Source organism: Rattus norvegicus, chromosome 3 (assembly GCF_021556685.1).
Source record: "Rattus norvegicus strain SHRSP/BbbUtx chromosome 3, alternate assembly SHRSP_T2T, whole genome shotgun sequence".
NCBI classification, from domain to species: domain Eukaryota; kingdom Metazoa; phylum Chordata; class Mammalia; order Rodentia; family Muridae; genus Rattus; species Rattus norvegicus.
The window spans coordinates 57,025,451-57,038,590 of NC_141536.1; the positions used below are offsets into that span (position 1 = coordinate 57,025,451).

A 13,140-nucleotide genomic window follows, 5' to 3' on the forward strand; every position below is an offset into this window, starting at 1 on the left:
GCCAAACCTCTCAGCTGCCTGCTGGTAGATCAACAGGAGAGTAAGGCAGGAGAGTTGCTAAAAAACAAAGGAGTTTGCAACCTGCTGCTGCTGACTTTAAAAAAAAAAAAAAAAAAAGAGTTACTCTGTGGAGCTATTTAGGAGAGGAATTTAAATTTGCAGACTGCTTTGCTAATAGCTCTCAGGGTTGCTGGGAAAAGCTTCAAGAACAAAAGAATGACCACAGTAGATAGGAAACCAAAAGGCCAGCTTGAAGTCAGCTTAAGACTTCCTGCAGGCAGCAGGCAAAATTCTTCACATCTAGGTTAAGAGATGCAACACCAGTAGAGGATCAAGCCCAACACCAGTGTCCAGCACATTCTATCCACTGGCCTCCTCCATGCCTACCAATGCAGTTAACCCTTTCCTCCCTCTCAGCCTCTGCCGTCTCAGACACCTTCCCCATCCTAAACTTTCATTCTGGAAAATGCACAATGTCTTAGAACCCTTCAGAAAAGGAACCACCATACAGAGCCCAGGTGACACACGTGTTTAGTTTGGGTGGCATTTACACCTACTGACCTTTCTATATTGCATCTGCTGTATCTTCAAAGATAGATTCCCATTTCCTCTTCACCAGCTGATTAAAAACTAGGTTTGTTGACTATGCTGTAGCTCAGAGTCCCTAAGTTTACCTTTTAGGGCTGACTCACTGATTCCTAGAGTAGATTCAGATTTTAGCCAGCAACAAACCCCCAAAGCAATTTTTGTGTATTGTTTCTTCCTGAATTTGGCCTATCAAGTAACCCTCAAAGTTCAACACCAGGGTGTAAACAAGGAAGGCCCTCTGTCCCTTCCGTGAATCATGAACGTTTACTAAGTGTCCATACGAACTGTTGCCAAGCAAGCAGCCTCGGGGATACACTTAAGTTCTCCCTGCTTGGGGGTAGACATTCCAGATGCCACATCTGTAGACACTTAGCAGGGTTATGCTGTAATTCTTAAAGGATCATGTTCAAGGAGAGAGGGAAACAAAAACTAGCCTTTTGCTAACTTTAAATAAAGGGACTGTAGTGTTACAATGAAACAAGCACATGAAACTAGAGAAACCACATAGAATGGTTAAAACCAGAAGGGTAATTGTATTCCTATCATTAGCCTCTACCCAGAAGCTTAGAATATGATCATTGTGTTTTTTCTAAATGCCGAGCATAGAACATGTGCTCAAATGTCAGATGAAGGGAAAAATCTCATTGGTCCTACAAATTCTATGGAGACTAGGATACTGGAGCTACATGTCTACGACTAGGTCATAAAACATGGGGTCCAAATTCCCTAAGCCAAGTCCACACATTCCAGTGTAATCCAGTTTTGCTTGCGTGTAGGTCTACCATATGTGGCAGCACACTGAGGCCTTACAGGGGGGCAAACCCCTTGAAACTGCAATTACAGATGGCTGTGGGCTACTGTGGATGCTGGGAATCAAACCAAGATCCTCTGCAAGAAGTCATCTCTCCTTCCCCCAAGACATTTTTAAAAAACCAAAACTGCCAAATTGTTAATAAAAGTTAATACATAAAACAAAAATAAAATTATGAAAGATCACCTAGCTTTAATATTTTTAAAGGCTGAAGATGTAGTAGCCTAATAGCAAAGTACTGGTGTAGTGCACTCAAGGTCCAAGTTTGACTTAAGAGTCACAAAATATGAACACTTTGTTTTGAAACAGGAGCTCACTGTCCAGCCCTGGCTGGCCTTGAACTCAGTTCTGCCTGCCTCGGCCTCCCGGGTGCTGGAGTTAAAGCCATGTCACAACCAGCCTGAAATGTTTTCAAATACATACTCTGGAGATTTTGAACTCAAAATTGTCTTTAAAACTTAGAGGTGTTAAAAGATTATATAATGGGTGGTAGCTTAATTTCATTTTGATTTTTCTATTACTTGTTCAGTACTCAAGTGTTTTAATTTTTTTCTCCAAGATTAAAATTCACCAACCAGCTCCTAACCTAAGACTCTTCTGTCCTTGCCTCTACTCTCTTCCCACATCCTCAACTACCAGTCTCTTTACCAAGTCTCCAACTACTCAGTCAATAGGAACCGTACGGATGCCTGTGAAGCCTGCCACCCCACCACCTTCGGTAGGTAGTCTCAGATTTCTCCTTGCCTTTTATTCCAACCCCACCATCCGAGCCTATGCTACTTTCCCAAGGTTTAGTCCTTAGGTAAAAGTAGTGTCTGAAAATACTGGACTTAAACTAATTTATTTTTTCTGGGAAGAAGGCCCATGGCTACCCAGAGTAGAAGAAATCATGATTTTTTTTCTCAGAGTTCTTTGCAAATGCAACAAATGCATATGTAAACATTTGGTTATGTGTAAACATGAACAGGCAGAATGTATAAACATGAACAAGACAGAGACGAATCAATCTTTTTAACCTTAATACTGAAGATGAGCTACTAACACCACATCTGTTCCAAGAGTATCAACTGTTTCCCAGGACACATAAAGCTTACTACTCATTTATAGCAGTGTTTTAAACACATTAGTAAGTTTACATAGAAAATACTTCTTACCAACCTCATAAAATTTAAACTAAGTAGTATTCTCTATGTCAACTTTTAAAACCAAAATTCCAAAATTCTAATTCAGATAGTAAATACATTATAATGAAACAAAAACTTTGGAAATTGAAGTTCTAGGGTCTAAACTACAACTAGAATCTGAAGGGAATGCCTACTGCCCTTATTTTTCTCACAAAATGTTATTTACTTGGTCTCTACTTTTGCTTTTTTAAATTTTGCTGTTTGGGGGAGCCTTAAAAAACATACAATCTTTACAGGCAAGTATTAAGAGTTTGCCAGGGTGGGAAAGAGATGATTCGGAAGTTCTAAACACTGGCTATTCTTCCAGAGGCCCTGAGTTCAGTTCCCCATAACCAGAGTGGTACATAACAAAGCATTGTGATGAGATGTTCCCCCTTCTGATGTGCATGAAGCCAGAGCACTCAAGTGTTTGTAAACGCTGGCCAGGTGGACAGAGAAAAGCAGCTAAGAGCACTGAAAAGCAGCAGTTAGTGGCACTGTCTGTTCTGGAAGAACCAGGCTTGATTCCCAGTATCTACACTTTGGCCCACAACTGTAAACTACAGTCTCAGGGGATCCAATACCCTCTTTCTGGCCTCCTTGGGACCAGGCACGTATGTGACACACATATGTACGTGCAGCAGGTAAAATACCCAGACATGCATTAACAAAATTAAATTTCTTCCCAGGACCTGAAATGGCTCTGAGGCTAGAATGCTCTTCACATGAGCCCCGAGAGCCTACGTGCAAGAGACCAACAGTGTTGTTCTCTGGCATCTACTGTAGCCACAGAGCACTGACACATGGATGTAATCCCAGTACTTGGAGGCAGAGGCAGGAAAAGGTCATTTCAGCTATGACAACTTCAAGGGCAGCCTGGGCTAAATAATAAATAAGGCTGTCTCAAAAAGTAAAAATGAGTTCTGGGATTTCCTGATGGACAACATTGGTTAGAAACTATCTTCTTGTTACTTACTAGAGCATATTTGCATGATTAGGTATTTTGTGTGCATGCATGTCACAGCATGCATGTCAAAGTCAGGAGGCATCGTGGAGTCTGTTCTCTCCCTCAACCTGTACATGGGTTCCAGGCCCAGGACTGAACTTGGTTTGTCATGCTTGTGCAGAAAGCACATTTACATAACTGAGTCATCTTGCTGGTCCCAAGAACTATGTTCTATAAAACTTGTGACACATCCCAATTTACCTAACGTATTGTTTTAAATATATTAAAGCATGTTCACTATTTTAAAGGTCAAGGTTGTAAGGCATTGACTTTGTAATATGGGTAACTCCTTTAAAGCATTGAGTGGTATCTTTAAGGCACACTAGACATGCAGCTCAGCAGATTAATTGCACCTGTATATACATAAAATGTAAATTCTAGCCATTTATAAAAACTGACAAAACTATTGAAGAGTGTACATTAAAAATCAGTCCTGGGGTTGGGGATTTGGCTCAGTGGTAGAGCGCTTGCCTAGGAAGCGCAAGGCCCTGGGTTCGATTCCCAGCTCCGGAAAAAAAAAGAAAAAAAAAAAATCAGTCCTGTCCACTAATACACATTTTACAACGAACAACTTGGCTTCAGAGCAATTCTTCAAATACCTTTTCCAAAATTAGGTTAGGCCAATCAGCCTAATTGGGGAACAACCCCAGGTCCAACATTCAAACGATATAAAAACAGAAGAACTTACAACCATTATACTAGAAGTCAAGTATTTTCACTTGTTAAGCAAAATCTCTAAAGTCCACAAACACACTTCTCAAGACCATCAATTCAATGCATTTAGTCTCTAAAATATGCTTGGGAATTCTTTTATCAAAATGTTTTGAAACTTACTGTCAATTTTCAATTACCTAAGAATATTTTGGCACTGGGAAGTCAGCAAAGTGCTTACCTTGCCACATAAACACAAGGACTCAAAGTCTGAGTCTCTAAAACCCATATAAGAAGTGAGACGTGGTGGTCCTGGCAGGGTCCTGGAGGGGAAGACCCTAGACATGCTAACCTAACTGGGGAGCCCCAGATCCTAGCAAGAAACCTCTCAAACACTCAAACACACACATACAAAGGGGACCAACCACTCCTGAGGTTAACCTGCCTATACCCACCACTACCTCACACAACCTACCTTCAACCTCTGCTTGTAATCTTAATAGAAAACTATTTTAAACAGTTCCCTTTTCACAGTCTATATTTACGCCTCGCTTAGAAAAAGTGCCCACAATTACTGTGTGCCTAGAGTTGGCCCATGCACTGTTAAGTTACAACTGAGTGTCAAGTTGGGCCTGGATAAGTGTAAATCTCACTTACAATGTATGCACAAGGAAAGAAATATTCTGCTGCCTTTTCCCAGTTCCTACTCCCCTTCCTCTATAACCATTCAGACTCACACATATTCAAAACAACCTTCTGAATAGCTTCCACTTGCCATGATTACCACAGCTTGTCTATTACCATTTGAAGGAGTACTTATGTAAATTCAGAACTCTCATAAATCAAAATACTTTGCAGTGCTTTGAAAAGGGAAACAAAGAGTAGTTTGCAAAACAGTGTTGACAAAACTGATACAAATCAATGTAGGCTAAGAAATTAGACTTTTTCAAGTTATATTTTTCAAGTTTCAAGTTATATTTAATAAATTCATTTTAAGTGAAAAATTAATTGCCAGCACCTCTATACACCTCTTTTTAAGTAAATATATTTATTTACAATCCCAGCATCTGAAATCAAGAATCTAAAAATAAAAGTCTAAATAAAGTAAGGAAAAATAAGCCAGACTTTCTTATCCATACCATTGCAGTATTTTAAATGCATCGGACTACAACAAACTCAAAAGAAAAAAAAAATAGTGTTTTATTAACTACCACACTGTTATAATACACTTTAAACGTACAATAAGGTAGCCTGTAAATCTGAGGTGGTCTTAAAGATAACAAATGAACAGAATCCAACTTCTTGAAATTGATGAACTGCTGTAGTTATAGGTACATGTAGGAAAATTGTAGAGCTCTTACAAGACCAGCAATGTAATTTTATTTTGTACATTTTTAATTGAAAATATAAACAATAATTAAAAAATAAAAAGAAAATACAGCATAATAAAAAACATACATTTCTCAATTAAATGTATTGGATACATATAAATTTTAAGGGAAGAAGCAAAAAAAGGAAAATGGTAGATATTTAAGTGCAGACTACCTAGATTAAAAAAAACTTAAAAAAATATCATAAAGTCTCTAGTTTCTATGACTAATATCCATATGGTTGGAGTATCGTCACTGTGGAAGTGATTTTGTTATGTTTGCATATGTTATACTTTATTGGTAATTTACAACGATGGCTTTTAAGGCCCTGGCAGACATATTTTTTGGAAACAAGATTGGATTTAATAATAAAAATTAAAAAAAAAAACAAACAAACAAAAAAAAACCTCTGCTAAGACGCAATACACCTTATTATTATTTTTTGGTCCTCCAAACTTCAGGAAAAGGGGTAATTCACTAGAACATTTTACCACCCAAATGCTTCAACCTACACATTTTAAACTTTTTAAAAACATCGGTTATATTGCCCAACTTCATTATTGAAAGAATATTAACAAGACATTATTTTGGCAAATTAAATCTTAAACATGGCTTTTCAACAGGATTTAAAAGGTGACTATCCCTAAAGGTCCATGTTAAAATGTAGTTTTCAAAATCTTACAAGAGTAATGCTTAAAATATTGTACAGTTAACCTAATTAAAATAATTAGCTTCAAAATGACAAATTGATAAGCTAAGTAAAGCCTACACTATGTAACATTTGCTTGGAAACTTGATTTGTCAGTTATGCATAATAAAAATTCCAGTCATCAAGAAAATTACAAAAATTTATAACATGATTTCTTTCACCCACCAACATTTTTATCTTACAATAGATAAATACCAACAGTTTCTCATTTTTACACTAAACCACACAGGATTGATGCATTTGGTTAGACTACCATTCGCATTGTTAAATTCAATTTTCTCTTTATATAACTTGGTAAAATTTCATTTCTTCTAGATTCCAAAAGTACCTACAAAACCCATGCAAATTTTACCATTTTTAATATACTATGGAATATCATACAAAGTAAGGCATTTCAGTGTCATGTATAACCAAGTTACTGTCAATCCAAAAATTTTTGCACATCAATAAAAAGATATCTAAGAACTTAGGAACAATATTCTTCTCACTACTGTATAAAAATAACCACAATGAATAAGTATTTGTGTAATATTTACTCCATTGTCTCATTTCCAGAAACTGTGACAAGCTGTAAAGGTATTTCAGTGTTGGTAAGGATGTCTTGATTGCTGGTGGCAGAAGCATTGACAGTTCCTATCCCTGACACAGACCCCTGTTGAATATTTGCAAGGATAAGTGTTGTTCCTCCTGCAGTAATCAAGGCATCATCTCTCCCAGCTTCCACAGATGCTAGCACTGTGCTGCTAGAGTGAATGACTTTTTTATTCTGATGTGTTTTAATATGTTTGGCAAGGTGGTCACTTCTCATAAAGCGTTTTGAACATTCTGGACAAACAAATTTCTTCTCACCTGTAAAGGAGAACAATTAAACTGCTTAGTTTTAAAATTCCACTTTTACAGATTAATGTAGTCTTTCCTAAAACAAAAGGTCTATTAAAAACTGTACTGGTTTCATGAGCTGCCCCTATAAGATTTCCCTTATAGAAATAACTCTACTCAAATATTTGTCATTTTTATGGTTTGATGAAAGCATACTGTATGATAGACAGTTTAATATTCAAACAATATTTTAAGACTTCATGCTAAGAATCTGATCTGAAACCTATTAAATACTTGCTAAAACCACCATCTGTGTCACCTCTTTAAAGTCTAAACTGTATTATTTTAAAAGACATTAATGTCATATCTTTAAAAAAGTCATATATTAAACCTTCAAAAGTTAGGAATTCAAATAAAAATCAGAATAGTTATAGATCAAAGCAAAGCAGACTGTGAGTGTTCAATGAGATTAAATTCAAGAATAATGGAGGTAGCCGGCTGACCTATGTCAGTTGAACATCAATCAAGGGCAACCTAACACAGCAACATGTATTGTTTATTAAAATATTCACGGTAACACATGCTAACTCTAGCTTATTTTCCAGCTTAAATAAATCCTCAGAAACAAAACACACAAGACACTAAACCTCAAGTATATTCAAGACCTACAATGCAAGATTATTCAAAGAAGGAAAGGCAAACGGCCAACCAAGAGGACTCCCTTTTTCTTTTCCCTTCAGATTGCTTATGTGAAAGGGTGACTTGCAGGTAACTGTTCAAATTTCTCCTAATTCATACGGATTTCTATGTCTCAGTCCTACTTTACACAAGGACTGTGCAAAAATGATAATCTTCCCTGTGTCACCCCTATAACAGTTCTCACTTCCAGCCAATGAATCACCATTTTTCTAAGGAAGTATTTTCTAAAGTCTGACTTGAAACACCAATTAGAAGAGTGTCCCACCACACACTATCAGGAAATCTACATACAACCCTAACCTAAACCACTGTGTTCGTGGAACACTCAATATCAAAGGCTTAAGAGGCGCTATCTTATAGGTTATCTCTTTAATCTATACTCAATTGGGTGGTAAAATAACTCAGTTATTTGATCAGACTTTTCTTCTCCATATACATTATTCTTTTTCACAACCTATTGAGGAAATACCATTGGGGAAAATTCTGTTGGGAGCCATTTTAGGGTCTACACTCCAATCACTCAATGTTACTAACTTTCTCTCCTGAGCACATTCAGCACAAATTAACAGAAAATCTTGCTACTGGTATATATACTCTTTTGTTAGTTTCCAAGAGGTTAGTTCACCTCATCTTTTATCTTTATAATAACAAGAGAGAGAACTAAAACAAGCAGAGGATCTAATGTGTATATGCTGCCTCATACTCCAAGGTCATCGTGTATGATGTTTAAAGGCTGTGTTAAATGGTTGTGAAGCAGAGACAACTTATTTCCTTCACCTCACAGAAAACCCAAAGGAATCTATCCCTTGGCCATGCTCCTTCTAAAGCACTTCCTCACAGTGTCAGTTTTCAATTCTTCAACACTACGTATAGACTGATGGACACTCTGATCATTTAATATTAGCAGAAGATACTACATTGTATTATGTTAGACTTCAGTTTGAGTCAACCCTATACCCATCTCATACAATCACCATATGACACTATAAGAAAACTGTGTCATAACAAAGAAAAATGTGACTCAAGACGCCTTTTATTTACATCATATACCCAGAAAAGATGAAATGTCAGAATTTAGCAGATTCTACTTGCTAGCATAAGAGACAACAGCAAATACTGTAAAGTTTGTCAAGTGGCAGTACAAATATGCTTTAAGACATTCAACAGTCAATGAAAGCTGACCCAAGTCTATATAAACTAAAGAACTTTTCACCAAAAAAAAAAAAAAAAACCTATAAATTTATACTGGTTTGTTCTTTAAAATTTAGTTACTAAGAGTGAATGTTTGATTTAATTAATCTCATTTAAAAGATTTGATCAAGTAAGGTATGCTGAAAAAACTTCTGGTATGTTTTATAGCCTACACTTCATTTTGTCTGTTAAAACTATTAGAGATTAGGGATGCAACTCAGTGTTCTGAGTATACACATGTGTTCAGTCCCTAACCAAGAACAGAGGAAGGAAAGAGGAGAAAACATAAAAAGATCAGTAACCTGTATGTGTTCTTCTGTGCCTCTGTAATTCATCACTCCGTGTAAATCTTTTACCACAGAACATCCAGTTACAAATAAAAGGGCGCTCCCCAGAATGCCAACGGAGATGTGCTCTCAGATGTGAGGTTTTCCCATAGACTTTACCACATCCTGGTATATGACAAATGTGTTGCTTCTTTTTCCCAAGATTGGTACCTCTAAAAAACATACAGAATAATACACATTTATATCAAAGCATTCAAAACCATTTATGTCATATAGCCTCTTGAACGGGAAATATCACCAACATATCAGAAACCAAAATCATTTTAAGTCTATTTAAGTGAAAATTAATTGTTTTTAAACATACAAATTTAATGTGTGAATTTTATCCCAGAACCGATTGTTGTCTGATGTAGCTATAGTCAAGTAATATAACTAAAAGGACACTTCATACACAAAGAATGTACAATAAAGCTATTAACTATCCCATCAGAATCGCTCGCAAATACTATGCACAGAACGAATTCAATTAATAGTACAGGAAACTAGTTTTATTCAAAGTCATGATGTCAGATATAATTTTTATAATTTATTATCCAAAGAATAATATACAAAAACTCATCACAGGTACAATTAGAAGGTAGAGAGACAGCTTAAGCAGGTTTTAAATTAACATGATTTAAGAACGCTCACACACTGACATAACACTGAGGTGGAGATCCACATTTTAAAAATTAGCTAAAGCTAAGTTACCTTTCCTAGTATCCCGCACAACAAATACAAACCAAAGTCATCTGTTAAAATGTACCCCAGAAACCATGCAGACACCAAAAATTATTCACAAGAGATATAGCAAAATAGCATTTTCTCCACAGTGCAAAATTTTACATTACACTTTAAATATTTGGTACAAAGGACAGTTTGGAAGACGTTCTTAGATGAGTGAACAGAGGCATCCTAGTCTAAGCAAGAAGAAACTTTTCTGAATCCAGAAAATGTATTTCAATAGCATTAAACACTACAAAAACATTTCTTGAAAACAAAAATTAGATTGTTACTAAATTATTCCTTTTAAAAGCATGACTTTTTGGACATACTTATCAAAACTACACCGTACAAACTTTACAGTGTTTCTCTGAGATTAAACAAAAAGAAAAAAAAGGAACCTTTAGCCCCTCCCCCAACTCCCCTCCTCCCTCAACTCAGTCTAAGTGTAGCCTGTAAACCTTCCACGACTACTAAATCCTCCTGTATACAATATACCTATCGTTTTTCAAACTTCACTGGAAAAATGCATATTCCCCCACATTTATATTTTAATGTACTCACACTCAGGAGCATGTGAAATTGCCATAGGACAAACAGTGCTAAACGGTGCAGTGCTGGCTGTTAGGTGCCATAGGTGTTCTGAACAGGGAGACATCAATGTGGGCTCCAGTAGTTAGAGAAGGCTTCGTGGAGGAGGTGGGTAGGATTTAGATAGAAAGGAGGGAAGGCATTCCAGGCAGAGGAATAGCATAAGTAAAGACAAGGAGGAGTCACGCTGTTGTCTCAAGGGCACGGATGTCATAATCTAACACATTCTACTTCCTGCTCCAGTCCACCCCCAATTTCTAAGTCTCTTTAAGAGCTGAGTTGAGAAAAACAGTTTTTTTCTGGCTCATTTTCAATCCTCAAGTCCTTCCGTTAGTTAGCTTTTTAAACTTTGCTTTACTCTTAAGTAGACCTAAGAGAAAGAACAATGTCTTTATTGGTAAAATATTGCGTTCACCATAGCAATTTCACAGGAAACCCAACTCAGTTCACTCATGACTTCACATCCCTCTGCTAAGGCTACCACTTGGGTGAAACAGTGTCATTTTATAAACTCAAAGGTGTAATTTCCAAACTTAACAGAATTTAGCCTGTGAGCACCAACAAAACACAAGGCTGACAAATGAACAGCAACAAACGGGTCTCAGAGGACTGGGAAAAATGGCAGGGAACCTGTTTTTTCTGTTGCATTGTATGCCAAACGAAGACTGGCCATTAAAAATGGAACATGCATCTAGGAAAAATAATCCAGTCGCACACTTCTGTACCACAATTTAAGGTGAGTACTTAACTTGCAGATGTTCAAGTTAGTACTTAAGGAAATCTGACCCAAGGGAAGGCCTAGACAGCCCGTTGCATGCTCACGGCCTACCTATCCTATGAAGGAAGGGGAGGGTCTTCAAGGCCTAGACAGCCCGTTGCATGCTCACGGCCTACCTATCCTATGAAGGAAGGGGAGGGTCTTCAAGAGCAGTTGTGTTCCATCCTGAACACGTTAATGTCCACTATGTAACCATGGCATCCCAAGTAATAAACAATTTTAAATTTCTGTTTCTGACTGCTTAAATTTGTGCCCCAATAATTCAATGACAACACAAAATCAATCCAAATTCTGGAGAGTTAAGGAAAGTTTTAAGAACTACCGCCTGTTTTGCTTATGGTGGCAGAAACACAAGCTGAAAAATGCTGACAAAATAAACTTTGCAAAATAATTTAATGGATTGATGCTTAATTCATACAAAACCCATGTAACAATAATGCCTTTAGATCTGTTTTTTCAACTAGACTCTAAAGACTGCTTCTGATATACAAAGATTAGCTAACTGAACAATTTTAATTTTTTTACTTAAACCTATCCTTTTATTTTCTATGTATGAGTCCTTTTCCTGCATATAAGTCTGTACACTACAAGCATGCGGTGACCACAGAGGCCAGAAAAGGGTATTGGACACCCTGGGATTCCATTTATACATGTTTGTAAGCTGCCATTTGGGTGTTGATAACAAACCTGGGTCCTCAGGAAAGAGTCAATGTTTTTAATTACTGAGACATCTCTCCAGTCCCTGAAATATTTCCTTTTATAGCTTGCTATAAAACAAAATAGTTTTATAAGGATGGATGGTATTAGTTTTCTAAAAGTACTATCTTACCATATATATAAATAAATGGTTAAGGGGGAAAAGGCCAATATTCTAGTCTTTAAAATAAAAATCTTAAGTTACAGAATGTTCTTAGACTATGTGAATGCTTTGAATCATTAGATGCTCTCTTTATACAAGCAGGCCTAGTGCATTAGTCCTTACTGAGCTCTGTCCAAATCAACTCTAAGAAACGACTACCTAAGAATCTTAATGTTTATTACTTAGAATTAGTACTTACAAACACAATGAAGTAAAAATAAATAAATACATAAGATTTACTTTCTACAATTTCTGGCATAACAACCTGTAGCCAACTCTAAACAGTAGCTTGTCTCGTTGTTTCAGAATGTCTACTATCTGTAAGTGAGCTCCTTTACTCATCATATAATGCATTCTGCACACCACTGACAGAGCAATGGAGAAAAACTGAGAAAATACACTTTACATGAGAAGTTCACATAAATTAACAGTTCCACAAGACAGACAATTCACAAAATAAAGTTTAAAAATTAAGTACTAGAAATGTTTAACCTCACCAATAAAACAAGCACACACTAAAATAAATGAGCTATTCTTGCCTATCAAACTTTAAAAGTTTGTTTTCTTTTAAGTGAAAAGTAAGAATTGGTGACACATGGTAACTAAGACCCTGCAGTGTTACAGAGAAAGCAGGACAGCTATTTAGCAGACAATTACTTTTGACCCAACAATTCTTTTCTGTCAACATACACTAATGAGACAATCAGACAGATGTGCAAGGACATATGTATGAGGATTATGACAAACCCCAAAGGAGAAAGTTAAATTATTTATCCACATACAGTATAATACTATACACAGATTAAAAAATGACACAGATCAGATACGGCCACAAAAATTACGAGACACAAACAAT

At 36.5% G+C, this 13,140-nt stretch overlaps 1 protein-coding gene and 2 long non-coding RNA genes across 6 annotated transcripts in view; 1 reads left to right on the forward strand and 2 right to left on the reverse strand.

The window, feature by feature from the left end:
* Window positions 1–187: 187 nt before the first annotated feature.
* LOC147995513 (uncharacterized) lies at window positions 188–6,111 on the forward strand. The gene is made up of 2 exons (XR_015684386.1): window positions 188–3,998; window positions 4,106–6,111. It is a non-coding gene; the product is annotated as an uncharacterized LOC147995513 (long non-coding RNA).
* Sp3 (Sp3 transcription factor) overlaps window positions 5,176–13,140 on the reverse strand; it is a 45,191-nt gene continuing 37,226 nt past the window's right edge. For 3 of the 4 annotated variants that reach the window (XR_015683265.1, XM_087653663.1, XM_087653662.1), the window contains 2 exons: window positions 9,310–9,506; window positions 5,396–7,147 (listed from right to left, as the gene is read on the reverse strand). Coding sequence is in view for 3 of the 4 variants with exons in the window: in XM_087653663.1 (XP_087509789.1) it covers window positions 6,831–7,147; window positions 9,310–9,506 (514 nt within the window). In the remaining variant the exon portion in view is untranslated. 4 annotated transcript variants of the gene reach the window in all.
* On the reverse strand, window positions 9,821–13,120 carry LOC148006482 (uncharacterized). Its single transcript, XR_015684385.1, has 2 exons — window positions 11,542–13,120; window positions 9,821–11,476 (listed from the first exon to the last, which is right to left on the reverse strand). It is a non-coding gene; the product is annotated as an uncharacterized LOC148006482 (long non-coding RNA).